The sequence below is a fragment of the Hesperophylax consimilis genome, chromosome 23 (genome assembly GCF_061612785.1).
Source record: "Hesperophylax consimilis isolate HC1 chromosome 23, BYU_Hcon_1.0, whole genome shotgun sequence".
Lineage (NCBI taxonomy): Eukaryota > Metazoa > Arthropoda > Insecta > Trichoptera > Limnephilidae > Hesperophylax > Hesperophylax consimilis.
This window is the reverse complement of record NC_142858.1, coordinates 21,081,131-21,096,518: the sequence shown is the minus strand read 5'-3', so window position 1 is coordinate 21,096,518 and position 15,388 is coordinate 21,081,131. Positions and strand designations below refer to the sequence as shown.

At 36.7% G+C, this 15,388-nt stretch overlaps 1 protein-coding gene and 1 pseudogene across 1 annotated transcript in view; one reads left to right on the top strand and one right to left on the bottom strand.

Moving 5' to 3' along the window:
- The first annotated feature begins 1,513 nt into the window (after positions 1 to 1,513).
- On the top strand, positions 1,514 to 7,073 carry LOC149412441 (guanine nucleotide-binding protein subunit beta-1 pseudogene; annotated as a pseudogene).
- Positions 7,074 to 9,151: 2,078 nt separating this feature from the next.
- The window catches only part of LOC149412440 (uncharacterized), a 30,833-nt gene continuing 24,596 nt past the window's right edge, over positions 9,152 to 15,388 (bottom strand). The window contains exons 4-6 of the mRNA XM_089645713.1: positions 12,626 to 12,881; positions 10,131 to 10,481; positions 9,152 to 9,279 (exon numbers count right to left, since the gene is read on the bottom strand). Of these exons, the coding sequence (XP_089501839.1) occupies positions 9,152 to 9,279; positions 10,131 to 10,481; positions 12,626 to 12,881 (735 nt within the window). The remainder of the gene's footprint in view (positions 9,280 to 10,130; positions 10,482 to 12,625; positions 12,882 to 15,388) is intronic.

Here is a 15,388-nt window from a genome sequence, read left to right as displayed (position 1 = left end):
CAGGTAGATAATATGTTATAATGACAACTCAGTCCTAGTGAATTTCGAAAAAACAAATGGGGTGGTACTATTTAAATTGAAGTAGCTTTAATAAGGCTTCTTCAATTTATTAATTGGTAATATTTAAATTGAAGTAACTGAGGCTTCCTTTTGATATATTTTGGAAGAATTTTTTTATTTTCTTCTATATTTTTTTAGAGGAAGCTCATCTGCCCCTGCCTCTTTGCACGAACCGCCACTGTTCATTTCATAGTTAGACCTATTTAGTGCCTAATTGTCCAAACGACCAATCAGCAAAATTTGGAGGAAAGGAGGTTTTCTTTGTTTAATTAAATGAAACAATAAGATAGGTGTTTAAGATGATCCTTTTTTCAATAAGGTAAAGGCTGCATTAGTTTAAGTAATTCCAAATAACTTGACTAATTATGATTTTGGTACTTTATTGACATTTTGCTAATTAGTTGTTTAGACAATTAAGTACTAATGCGACGCTATGGCAGATGTCTCTTTTGCTCTCATCTATGTTCAGGCCTGCCCAGTTATATACCTACCTAATTATTAAAGATGTGAGTTATTTCAAATAAATCCATTTCAAATGGAAATGCAAAATGCAAAATGGGTATTTTCCATGTTGCATTTTAAATGCTTTTCTAAAATCCATTTTGCATTTTAAAAGCTTTTCTCAATGCATTTTTACATTTTAAATGCTTTTTTGCAACATTCTTCCTACTATCTCCACTCATCATTTCATAAGCCCCAAATATCAGTCGGTCCTCAACCTCGCTAGATAATTTACATTTGTCAAGTTGCTCCCTGGTACGAGCCCTGGCAATTGAGTGATACCATTACAAAAAATACTGATTCAAATACCTACTGAACATGGGGCCATGACGCTGTAATATTAAATGTTAGATAGCAGTTTCTATGTTTTTACGTTGGCAACATTAGTCCCGCGCAAATTTTTTGTGGTTTCATAATCTGTAGTTTTTGGTGTTTTTGGATTTACCATCATGTAATGTGTTTGTTCTACATTGATGTCCATTATTAAATGACAAAATTGTTTAAGAATTTTATAATTATTTTAATTGTTTGACCTGAGAAACCATTTTGCATTTTGAAAATAGGTATTTTGCATTTTGCATTTGAAATGCTTTTCTAAAAACCATTTTGCATTTCAAATGGTTTTGGGTACCCATTTTGCACATCTCTGCTAATTATATCGAGGACAACAAAGTTGATTCATTATGCTTTTGAAAAAGAAACGATTGTTCTTGTTTTATGAATATGAAATTAAAAAAAAAATTAATAAAACGGAGAAACGTTTTCGGTGGTGTATGTTGTAAGATATTTATAAATAGGCCAGCAAGATATTACAGCGAGAGTGGGCTGTAATCAATTTGAGAATGTTACAAAACACCCCGTTTTCTCGCACCACGACAGGTCCAGCCGGTGAAAAGTTTATGGGATACTTTTTAGTCTATGCTAAAAAAAAAATCGTGATCCTGCCTGAATATCGGGGTCGGCCCATTCGATTTTTGGTTGTGGGTTTTTTGTAAAGACTGATAATTATAATAACAAATCAACTGATAAATTGTATTTCCCCGGGCGGAGAAAGCTCCGTTATACTAAACTTAATACCCGGTGAATTGCTCTCGGCTTCATTGTGAGTGGTATATCTATGGATTCAGATTCATGGTATCGGTGTCCAGTGAAATAGGCTGCCGTGTATCCATTTTGTGACATCTCAAATTGTACTAAAATCGATTTGGTCCTTTTCCTAGGTTTGGTCCTGTAACTTCTTACTTAACCCTTTAAGACTATTCTATCGCTAACATTGAATTATTAGCGAATTTCTAGGTTCAGTGCGCGCAGTTGAACAGTGTTCAGTAACCAATGTGTTATGTTTAAATACCGTGGCAAAATGGTGGACATTCGCAATAATGAAATCAAATTCTAAGAAGTTACATCGATAGACTATTACTTAGTATTAATAATACTGTTCAGCATCAAAGTACAAATAATATTTTAGAGAAGCGCGAGTGAAATAGGAAAGTTAGCAGAATGAATGAATACGACAGCCTGAGGCAGGAGGCGGAGTCGCTGAAGAATGCGATTCGCGATGCACGCAAAGCGGCCTGTGACACCAATATGGTGACGGCCACCACCAGCCTGGAGCCCATCGGCCGCATCCAGATGCGCACGCGCCGCACGCTGCGCGGTCACCTGGCCAAGATCTACGCCATGCACTGGGGCACTGACTCGCGAAACCTGGTGTCCGCCTCACAGGACGGCAAGCTCATCGTGTGGGACTCGCACACCACCAACAAGGTGCACGCCATCCCGCTGCGCTCGTCCTGGGTCATGACCTGCGCATATGCCTCATCAGGCGCCTACGTGGCGTGCGGCGGGCTGGACAACATCTGCAGCATCTACAGCCTGAAGACACGCGAGGGCAACGTGCGCGTGTCCCGTGAGCTGCCAGGCCACACCGGCTATCTGTCCTGCTGCCGCTTCATTGATGACAGCCAGATCGTCACAAGCTCTGGAGACATGTCCTGCGCGCTGTGGGACATTGAGACGGGGCAGCAGTGCACCTCCTTCACAGGTCACACCGGGGACGTCATGTCGCTGTCGCTGGCGCCTGACATGCGCAGCTTTGTTTCAGCTGCCTGTGACGCCACGGCCAAGCTGTGGGACATTCGCGAGGGTGTGTGCAAGCAGACCTTCCCAGGCCACGAGTCTGACATCAACGCCATCACCTTCTTCCCCAGTGGCTACTCCTTTGCCACGGGCTCGGACGACGCAACGTGTCGACTGTTCGATATCAGGTCCGACCAAGAACTGGCTCTGTACTCACATGACAACATCATCTGTGGAATAACCAGTGTGGCTTTCAGCAAGAGCGGGAGATTGCTGCTCGCCGGCTACGATGACTTCAACTGCAACGTGTGGGACTCGATGAAGACAGAGAGGTCGGGCATCCTGGCAGGCCACGACAACCGCGTGTCGTGCCTTGGCGTGACTGATGACGGAATGGCCATCGCCACTGGTTCATGGGACTCCTTCCTGCGCATCTGGAACTAGCGCAATGTCCCCGGGTCACCATCCGAGGGTTCGTACTGATCAGCTCCACCGAGTCGTTGAGATTGATCTGCGACTTGAATTTACTGGAAAGGGGTGTAACCTGGATCATGGATACACATTTTTAACAATTATTTTCTCTTATTTGTAATGTTTTTCTCCCAACATGTCTAGCACGTCATCGGAACCATCCCCCCGTTGAATGCATTACGGCAACACACATGCTGTATAGTGTTATGACTTATGAAGCTAGTTCGTTAGCCAGGCGGAATCTGTCTAGCTGTGTATCAAATACCACTTTAGCTAATCCAACCACTGCCTACCTTACAATCCCTAGTTTTAAGATCTCAGTAATTGTGAGATGGCTTTATATTCTCACTTGTATTTACACGATCATTAAAAAACATTCTAAATTTCTTGTGTACCAACCACAAGGGGAAAACTAACACACCAATATTATGTAGGCTATTTACTCTAGTATTAGTCCAAAAGAGGGGGCATTATATATTTTGTGTTACACAAAATATATAATGTTGGCTGCTTTTCTTGGGGTAAGGAACTAATGGTGTGTGTGTGTTGCCCTTTTGTATTATTCGAGGGTGTTATTTATCTCGCAAACTAAATAGAATAATAATTAAATCTAGTCATTTTTTATATTTAAATGTAAACGACTTGGATATTTTATGGAGAATTTATGAATATGTATAGCTTTGACTCCATTTAACTAGAATTATTCCTAAAGTTATTTACCAGTTGAACAATCCATCGCTCAGGAAACCAGCTTTGCTTTCCCCTGAGATTTGTACTACTGTGTTGCTGGACACTCCCCTACAAGCCTCTCTCAGGAGAATCTGTAATATGTATATCCATCTTCATGCGTTTAGTACTATTTCATATATACCAGTGTCCTGTTTTACAAACTATAAACGGATGTTCGGATTAAGAGTCGGTGAAGTACAAAACCAATATATAAGATTCACAAATTAATATGGCTATGAAAATATTAACTCTTTTTGTAAGGATTTGTGACAATATGCCGATAGAAGCTTTTATTACACTCGGCTTTCAAAACCTATGCTATTATTATTTAATCATTATTTATTAATAATCTATCAATTTAAGTACTTAGGTCTGTGAAAAGATACTGGGCTAAGTTTGGTCTCTTTTTTACAAAGTGTCACAAAGGTTTAGAGAGGTGCAGAGAGGTTGAAGAGTTTTGGGCGATTAGCTACGTCCACTGCTTGGGCCGGTCCAGCTCCTGGGGGATCGGGGGGATGAGTCTGTATCTTTTGCATTAGCCTAACGCTGCGTTTTACACGGGCAAAGTCCATGCGAATGCAACTCCAATTTGATTGAATTTGTTCCTAGAAAAGCAATGAAATCGCTTTCGTATCGACTTGACTCTCGTAAAATGCAAAGTTTGGCTAACGCAAAATATACAGACCGCCCCCAGGAGGAGAGGTGCTGTAGTCCTTTGAAAATAGCGCCATCACTTTTTGGCAAGTAGAGTAAAATTCTCCACAACAGTGCTAAAGGTATACATGCAGCGCTGGTGATTAAATTATAGAAAATTTCCCTATATCTGAAATTTTTGTTATAATCAAAGTTAATTTACAATTTATTCTAAATTGCTATTAATTTTAATTAGGGCTGGATGGCCGTCATTGGGCCATAACTAAATGAAATATAAAATAAGTTTTTTTTGCACTAATAATAATTTAGAATAAACAACATTGTTTTTAAATGAATTTCTACAAAAATATTTTAGTTCAAGCCGGTAGTGTTTTATTTGAATTGTATTAGAGATGGAGATTATGAAGCAAATGGGAATAATCAATCGTACAATTATTTGATATTATAAATTTAAGTACTCTATTCTAATTATTGTATGTCCAGAGTAGCAATTAACTTCTAACTTGAGTATATTTGTTCCAAAGAGGGACATAGTGACCACCCTGGCAATAAACTTGCCCCGAGTCAAATTCATGGATTAAAATATGTTAAAAGTGGGATGGTTGCATTCTATAGGCATGCAACAAATTACTTGAATTAACCATCATCATCATTTTGTCTGCGGCCCCGAGGTCGCATTGTTATTCATCCTGCATATTAATTTAATTAATATGTATTAGCATAAGCCAATTTGGCTTTTGAGAGGTTGAGCCAAACACACAATATCGCAGCATTATAATGTCCGTCATCATGAACGATGAATGGCTCTACACCAAGCAACCACCATAGACAAGTTGGCTGTGAAAGGGAAGAGCTTGCCGGGGTTTGTCACTGTGCTTCTGGTTTTTAAGCTTTTTAAAATATTTGTATATTTAGTAACTTATATGCTACATTATCTGTATATCTGGCAAGAGCCATCAAATGTTCGGTACCTCTGTTTTCCGAGATACCTGTTAATACTAATTATTCCCAATTGCAAATAATGTTAATAAGTACTACTATGCATTTTGATAGACAAACTGTGTTCTTACTGTAATTCCAAATACTATTTTTGTGTTTGATCAATTTATACTATTTCTAAATAATTTATTTGTCAGTGCATTTATGTGTAATAGTTGGTAAGCCTGAATATATATAATAATGTCTTGTGTAGTTCGTTGTATGTAAAGATTACACATTGTTTAATACGTACTATTCTGTAGAACTTTCACTAAATTTTTTAAAATGCCAATTGATTTGGTTTCTATGAAATAAACATAGCAATATAAATTCTAAAACCATGTATATTTCAAACGTCATTTACAAGTGCTACAGTTCAAACATTTTTTACGCATTGTTAAAACATTATATTATCATAAAGAGGCCCTTTTACAAATGTGTGTGTATTTTTCTGTCTTCCCATGTGTATTCTGTTTTTTTGTAATGTATCTGGTAATAGAGACCGATGACCGAAGTGTATTCATAGCAATATCGATTAGCAGTAAACAAACATACCGGAGATTGAGTCGCGAGCCAGATTAAACCTGACAGAACAACCCGATGCCCGAGTCATAATAAGTAATGTGCAAAGTACAAACATTTTCTGATGACAATATTATGAAAGTAGGAAATAGGTTATGTTATAACAAGTTTTGTGAACACCTCTTAGTTGGTAGGAGAGTTGTTCAAATTTCTGGGTGCATGTGGTCCCTGGAAATACAATATTCTGTTACTCAATTCTCGAAGTATGACCACTACATTGAATTATTATTTAGCCTCTCGATGTTCAAACTATAATATATTATTTAAAAATATTACTGTATTCATTATTTAGGAATCCCTCAGTATCATCATCTATTATTGCTACAATGTTGAATTGTCCAACTATTTTGCGTTACCCACTATTTTAGTCAATGCGAATATGTTGTCTTATGCAATTTGCTGTATATTTTTGTGCGATTAACCCTTACGTTGTTAATAGCAAACTGTTCTCCAAACCTTTTAGAATATCGTAAGATTATGTTTCGAGCTGCGTACATGGTCCCCGATGCTCAGTCACCATTGGAATACCTTCCTGACAACTTGTGCGTAAAATTGTACAACTTTCAACTGTTTTTATACTAATAATATTATCCTATGGAAGGAGAGAAGCAGAAGAAATAAAATATTGTGGTAAATACCTTCACAGGAGAATGGATTTACAAATAGAGTTTTGTTTACCAGCCGGTATGTTAATAAATTATATACAATTTTGCGAATGTTTGCTGTTTTTGATTTGTAATTTGTATGTATCTTTTACATAATGTTAAGGTATTTTAGCATAATATTAAGTATTATTTTTACAAACCTAACACAGAACAAGTGGGAATTTAGTGACCCATGGTTTGTGGACTACCGGACGATCACTGAAATAATGTAATTTATTAGCAAAACATCTCCAGTTATTGTGTCTAAATTATTTCATTAGTTACGTTGCAGCATGTATTTGGATCCGATACCCTCGAGCGATATATTTGATGCTTTTGTTGTTTGCTAGCAACGTGTAACCATTTAATAATAAAATTATTCGTAATCTTTAATATGTTTTATTATTTATTTGCAACTTTGGGCGAACATTTTTTGCGTTTCTTTTGCAGTATTTCTCATAGGTGTGGAAAAAGGTTTGAATCCTAGATAAAAATCTATTGGAAATGTGTTATTATCTAAGCATTGAACCATACTCAAACCATGGGAGTAGTTTTCTTAGAATTAACCTCAAATGAACACCACAACGAGATCAATGCCATTGGAAATTAGTGACACTTTGGAGGACACTGGAAACCAAAGGTAAAAAACGACGCTAAATGATGTACAAAGGGTATCATGTTAGATATTATAATTGTCTTTTAAAAGGTAAGTAAATTAAACTTTAAAGCATCATGAAGGACCCATTTCTCCAATAAGTTGAACTCAAAATTAAAAGAAAGAAATATTCATGCTTAAGGCAGTTAAAATATAGCGATTGTGGCGATCCCGACCTCTGCGGTTAAGGCGAAGCGATATGAAGTAATGCTAAATCATATGTTCTTGGTTTGACAATTTATTGCTTAAATACATTTTAGATGCCTTAATGAAATACTGCGAGTTGAACATATTTTGGCCTTTGAAAATATTAAGTCGTTTTATAAGCCCTGAAAAAAAAAAACATCAGGCCTATAAAAACTGTTTTAAAGTTCAAAATCTCCTACTTAGGAACCCACTTTTGGTTCTATTTTATTTTATAATGTGGCAAATTAAGTTATTTAGAAAGTGATTGTATAACCTTTAAATATTTATGCTTAACCTTCGCAAAATAAAATAAAACAATTTTTGGCAATGCTTTTTTCTTGCATAAATCGAAACAGGCGGCTGGTGTTAAGCGGGAATTTAAACCTTATCGCCATCTACATAAGGAGTGTTATTGTTAGCGGCCCGATTGCAAATGTTAGATGACGTGGTGCATTGCCTTTAAGCATCATTATTCTTCCTCATTTCCTTCACTATTTTATTCCCGCCTTTTAATTTTCACAGGAAAAAATGCTATAATGAAATGGTTCTAATGCTTGATTTGTTGAATATTGTCAGTTATTGTAGAAAGATTTCGGCATTAATTTGCGAGCGTTTATTAATTGAAATGTCAATAAGTGAGTTGTCTGGATTTCTGACGATTAAAGATGATTACCTAGAAGCGGTTAGTAGTTGAGTTGTCAAATGTGTCGGGTTTCCCGCCCAGGTTTCAATTCCTCTGCTAGATAAGTCCTCCATCATTAGACCATAACAGAAATTGCACTATAATGATGTAGTAGGAATGTTGTGTTTTATTTTTTAAAATAAATTTGAAAAACGGTTTTCTCCAATGAATGTCAAAAGCTAAGAAATAACATTAATTGATTTGATTCGTGAACCTTGGGGTACCTACCTAAAACGTAATTTTTATGTTTCAAATGATAAGCGATTTCATCATATTATATGTTGTTTGTTAATTTCATGAGCTTATTTTTTGCCAAATTGTTAATTTAAAAATATAGGTTAGGTTAAAGAGGTTATCATTTATTTAACTCCTTGGAAGGAAAGTAAGGTTTACCTTTATTTCTGACTTAGAACAATGATTTTCTGTTTAAAGTATTTAGTTAAACAATCTTCTTATCAAATTGACAGGAATTTTTAGGTAAGTCATCGAGAATCGTTGATATGTCAAATGTATTGATTTTGTTTGAAGTAAATACATTTCTGAAGTAGAAGTAACAAAAATCATTATTATACAATGCATTTTTACAGTTTGCCAATCTATGCTTATGGCTTAGTTCAATTTCTTGGTTATTCTTACCATTATGATATTTGATAATGAAGAAATCTCAAAACAGTTTCCCTTCACTCTTTAGAGTATTTTAGCAGAAATATTTCTATTTAATAATTAATAAAAGTCTTGGCTTTTCTCTGACCATGGTTTTAGATCATTTGGTTTATTATTTTATTGATCTTACATCTGTTATGAACATCATATTGTTGGTTGTTATCTCATCCAAGAATGACCTTCACAATATAGGCACTCATTTAACATGTTTAAAACAAGAATGATAGCAGAACATAGTTTGAATAGCTTAGGTTGGTTGCGGGGGTTTTAAGGTGTGCAGGGCAGCTGCTCATATCTCAGGCTGAACCCGCGGTTGGCTATGTCAGGGCTTGGGTCCGTCACCAATCCTTCATTTTCATTTGTTATTACGTACAGGACAAACGGTTTCGTAAACGCTACAAAATGAACAAAAAACATTAATACTTAATTTAAAACCCTTTGTTTGTCTTTTTAATTATATTTGTAAGGACTGAAATAAATGATTGCACAAAAAACATTGAGGTTAAATGTCAAAACCAAAAAAACATAATATTTTTATTATAGGAATTAAAATATGTCATTATTTGGATTAATATTGAAGTTTTAACCTCATTGTAACATTTTATCATCGAAAATAGAATAATACACCAAAAATAAAAAAAGATAACGACCATCGTTAAGGCCGTATTACACCTGCCGAGTGCTCCGCCAAGTCACTCGCTTTGTTACTGAGCCAAGCAAGCATTGGAGAGTAGAGGTGTTCACATGTAGAGACAGTGGGCAAGTTACTTCATTGATTAGTTTAAAGTGCTGTTAACATGATTTCGCAAAGGAGAAAAAATTAAGAGAGTTTTCAACAACAAACGTTACACACTCAACATTTTTTTTAATTTGTTTTTTTTTGTTCCACTGACTGACTTGGCTGATCGCACTGATCGAATGAAGCGCAGAGATGAGTATGCAGGTGGAGGGGGTACTTACTCGACCAAGTCATTGGGCCTTGCTTCTATCCAGCTTGCTTGCTTCAATCGCCTGAATCACTCTCCCGCTACTAAGCCAAGTACTGATTACATCGGCCGAGCACTTGGCAGGTGTAATTCAAGCATTACTTGAAGACACTATATCATGATTATTAGATTTTTAAATCTTAATCTCAAAATACAAATAATTTTGGATTTTCCATGCAAGGTTAACTAGGTTTGGATTCCCTGTGAAAGTTTGTTCATATAATGTAATATTTTTACATTTTATTACTTATATAACTTACTTGTAACGGTGGTAAAGCCGAGGCCACAATATCTATCCACCCCGGCGATATCTGCGTTGGGTATGATGACGTAGTCCGTGAGACACATCGGTCCGTTGACGCCAGTGGCAGGCAGGTCCGTGCCAGGCACGTCGCCGGTCACCGTGAAGGAAAAGCTGCCGTCGGCCTGCGACCACCGGATGGCGCAGTTGTCGGCCGCCATGCGGATGCAGACCCCGTAGTTGAGGTTGGCGATCTCACGCGTGCCTGGCTGATTGATGACCGACAATGCCTGGTTCTGCATGGTGCCATAATTGAAGCTGTTCACCACGCCAGACGAGCCGGTGTGGTACATCAGACAACCGCTGGGAGCTGGACATATAAATATATTTTTTAGTATGTTAGAACAGCACTAGAGTCTCAACTGTGGGTACAAACAGGCATTTCATTTTTTTGTGGTTGAGGTAAGTGGGGAGGGGGTGGAAATAACAAAGCCATTTCTGTGGTCTTTTACAGGGTAAGAGTATCGCCAACGTTACGTTATTAACACATGAATGTTAATAAAACAATTTCTTTTATGTTTATATTTTCATAATAAATAAAAATTTTTTGGATGAAAAAAAAAATTAAACCAGGTAGTACGTATTAAGTTGTTATTTTTTTTTGTTAATTTTTAAATATAAATAATTTTATTTTTTGGAATAACTTTATTGAGTTAAACCTAAAATTGTAATATTTAATTATTGAAGACAATATTAGCGATTTCTAAACGAAAATCTGAAACAGAAAAGGATACGGTCACATCTAGGACTCGAACCCAGTACCCTTGCCTTGCCGGGGCACATTAGTTGCCAATAAATAATGTGCGGTGAAAAAATGAAGACATTGTTGGTAGTTCTTATTCTGTTGGTAGTTCTTATTCTATTTATTAGTATGATGCTGTTAAAAGTGACCGAAGCGGATAGGGTCCCATTAGCTCAGTTGGTAGAGCGTGCCCCGGCAAGGCAAGGGTCCTGGGTTCGAGTCCTAGATGTGACCGTATCCTTTTCTGTTTCATATTTTCGTTTAGAAATCGCTAATATTGTCTTCAATAATTAAATAAATAATTTTATTGGTGTTACACAAAATACACACTAAAACAATAAATAAAAGATATTTCTTGTTGGTGCTTTGTGAGCCAAGGCACGTAGAAAAGTGTTTCAAAAGTATATTATACGATGAGGCAGCGAAAGAAATAAGAAATCAGGGACGTCCAAGGAAATCCAGTGTGATTGGGTAAATCAAATACATACTTGAGTTGGGTCATGACAAGGGTCGGTATAACACGAGATTTTGTATTAAATGATGTATGGATGCGAATGGAGTTGAATGGCGGTCCATTCTCTCTGCCTACCTTTGCAGAGAAATGCAGATTAACATTTTACCACACATGTCCCACTTCCTTTGGGTTTCTACTGCAAACAGTCTAACTCAGAGGTTCCCAAACTTTTTTGCCCCGTAGACCACTTGCCAAATATATTTTTTTTTCCGTAGATCCCCTGCCTGCCGAATATTAAATTTTCCTAAAACTATTAACGTCCCATGTGATAATCATTTATTTTTTTCGTAAAAAGATTCCCTTCCCTTGCTTGCCCTACAACCGGGTGGTGATATAGTTCCTCTATTTTTGCATTGTGCAGACAGGACGCCCTTGTGAGGTATTACACCTAATGAAAATGGAGCAGGATAAGCAACAGGAATTTCTTTTTGTAGCTGGCCCTACAGAACTGCCCCTTAAGTTCTTTGTGAGTGCTTATTCCGATCAGTTCTTCTTGTGTCAAAATGTCCTCAAACTTACATCTAAATGTTGAATTCATTATTACCCTGGACGTTTTTCAAAGTTGGGGAACTAGGAAAATTCGCATCTTTTAATTTGCAATGTTTTGGTTCAATATATTAATTCTGACGATAAAAGGAACGTAGACTCTATTTATATACCTCAATAAACAACTTTACGATATATAAACATACAAATATCAAATAAGTAATTTCTCAGTGTATTATTAGTATTACGTAAACTGTGATATTTGTGTTAGGTGTATTGTGTCATTTACAGAACTCCTAAATATTGAGTTGAGGTAAATGGGGGTCCGCTCGTATGTACCTCCATTTGAATCTCGTGGACCCCCAAATTTTTTTCTCGCTGACATAGACCCCCAGCAAACCGATATCGACCCCTGGGGGTCCATATAGACCACTTTGGGAACCTCTGGTCTAACTGAACAAATCTCACTACATGAACCCTAGCACCCCTGCGAAGTCATCAATGGTAGCGAACCACTTGGAGTGGCTTATGGCAGAGGCGTTGGTTATCCAATCAATGGTTCACGGGGTGGCGGTATCCATATTTACCTCCCAAATTGATGGAAGAGTAGGGTTTCAATTTTTTTTCTTTAAAATGTTTCCCATCCCTCCCCCCACCTAGTTCCCTGATGAGAGTGCTATAGTTAAGGCCCTGGGTAGAAGATGAGTCTCACCCAGTGTGGGGCAGTTGCACGCGATCTGCATGAGTTTAATGTTCCATCGGCGGCGGGAGCTGACGGCCGCGCTGGCGTCGATGCTGATCGTAATGGGGTTGTCTTGGTCGAAGTCGATGTAGACGTGCTGGCCCGAGTTCTCGCCGCAGATGCGCGGTACGGACGAGGAACCGCCCGTCACTGTTAGCGCATCTGTCAGACAGCTGCCATCTCCGTTGGGCTGGCCGAGCTGCAAGTCCAGGAACTCCAACCGTAGCTGGAACAATTAACAATAAGAATTTAGTTATAATCAGAATTTAGTTATAATCAGAATAGATAATGCATCCTTGAAATGCCTACCATGTAGATATGAATTGAAACTGGGTTTGTACTTGTACCTTTTGCAGGGCCGGCCCTGAGCCAAAGGAATAAGAAATCAGAGACATCCAAGGAAATCAGTGTGATTGGGTATAACACGAGAGTTTATATGAAATGATGAATGAATACGAATGGAGTTGTATGGCGGTCCATTCTCTGCCTACCTTTGCAGAACCAAACACCCCCCAGTGCTAGTAAAAACCTCTAGGGCGCTCTGTTAGGTGCTAAAGTGCCTTGGCTCCTTGCCTTTTTAAAATTGTGAAATCGCACTAGAGTGCGAACTGTGTAACTGTGTATGTTGTGAGGCTAAAGGTAGGGAAAAGGAAAGGGGTAAGTACCTGGTCAACAAACACGTGCAAAGCCATTTCAATTCTGAATGTTGGTCTTACACCAGGGTGATACTCAGAGTATCGTCTACTCAGAGGAACTGCTGCAAATATACTACATACTATTATTTATATGAGTTAATTAGGAAATAACACAAATTGATGAATTAATATCTCCTTGGCGCCTGAACAAAAAGGCGTTCCGATTGCATCTGCACAGGGGCTGTCTTTTTGGTTCTAGCCCCTTTTATTTCTATAGGTATATTTAGCGGACCCCAAAATGCTTCGCTATTGCTCAACTCTTTCTCGGGCGCCTCCGATTTCTTCCACCATTCACTACTGTATACGACAATGTTACTGTTGAAAAACTACATTACATTGACTTTAATTCTACTCCATATCTCATTCCGGTGCAGTGATAGTGCGTTAAGGCGATGCCATACGTAGTAATGCAAAATCATGTGTTTTTGGTTTGAAAATTTGGTCGCCTAGAAATGTTTCAGATGCTTTAATTAAATATTGCGAGTAGAATACATCTTGGCCTTTGAAATAATCGAGTTTTTTTAGATAAGTCTTTTTATAAACAGGAAAAAAAATAATGTATAAGGCCTATGAAAACTGCTTTAAAGTTCAAAATCTCCTACTTACGAACCCATTTTCGGTTATGATTTTATTGTATAATGTGGAAAATTAAGTTAAAAAAAATATTTATGCCTGAACATCCACAAAATAAAATAAAAGGCACTTTTGGCCATGTTTTTTTCTTGTATAAATCAAAACAGGCGGATGGTGTTAAGCGGGAATTTAAACCTTATCGCTATCTACGTAAGGGTTGTTATTGATAGCGGCTCAATTTAAAATATTACACGACGTAGTGCATCACCTTAAGTATTCCTAGTCGCCGACTTCTACCATTCAAAACCACTCTCTAAACACTCCTGGCACCAATAATAATAATTTTTGAAATTTTCAGCGATATTGGTGAATAACTTTCGGAGATTTAATTGTTAACAAACGAACATCAACTTTTTTTATTTATATAATAAATTAGATGTAAATACAAGTAAATTAGTTTATAATAGTATAGTAGCATTTCATTTAAATTACTGTTCTAGTGTCCTTTTCTTGTGCAATCAAACACAGATAAAGAATTTGCAATTAATTAAAATAGACGTATGCGAGCAGTATTGAACTGTAGTAGGTATTCTAAGATAATTATTATGCAGAAAAAAAATAGGAATTTTAAGTGTGAGACAGCGAATAATTTACAATAACCTAATATTTATATTTAAGCCAAAATTGAGATGCTCCCGAAATACATGTTTAAGAATGTTAATTTTTAATTTTATTTTTTTTTTTATTTAAAAAAAAATTTCTTTTATATAAAAACATAAATATGTTAAACTAAAAAAAAACTAATTACAATAAAAATGTTTTCTTTTTAACGTAACTACCCAATTCAATAGAGAAAAACGTTTCTCGTGTTTGATTTGGGGAGTAGTGCCATTACAATATATTATATTGGGTAAAGAAAAGAAAGAAAGTTTTTATTTACAAAGTAAGAAATAAACGAAATGTATAAAGCATGATATCAAAAGTATAGATAATGAAAATAGACTACAATAGCTGTTACTAAATTAGATACATAATATTTCGTAATACATGTGGAAAACTGTGAAGATTTCAACGGCAACCCAAAATAATCCCTGTTTTAAAGGAATTAAGATTTTTAATGTATTTCTGACAGATGTTAAAGAAGCTAAAAGCCTTGCTGATTTTCGTGAGTTATGCCTAAATACTAAAGTTTTAGATGTATTGTAAAGTGTCCATGATGTCATGGAAACAACATGTCATAAAAATGTAATTTTTTATAACTAAATAAAAGCATACAAAAATAAGAGGCCTTGAGGAAAATAATTTTCTTTAGTGCCTATGTCATCTTTTGTAAAGCTGTGTGGAGAGTTTTTTTATGGAAAGGAAGGAGAGGAAGTTCTGGAAGTTAGGGATAAGTGTGTTAAGGAGTGATGGAAAAATAAATATATCCCTCATACTGCGGCACAAGGCGATGGGTCGAGAGACA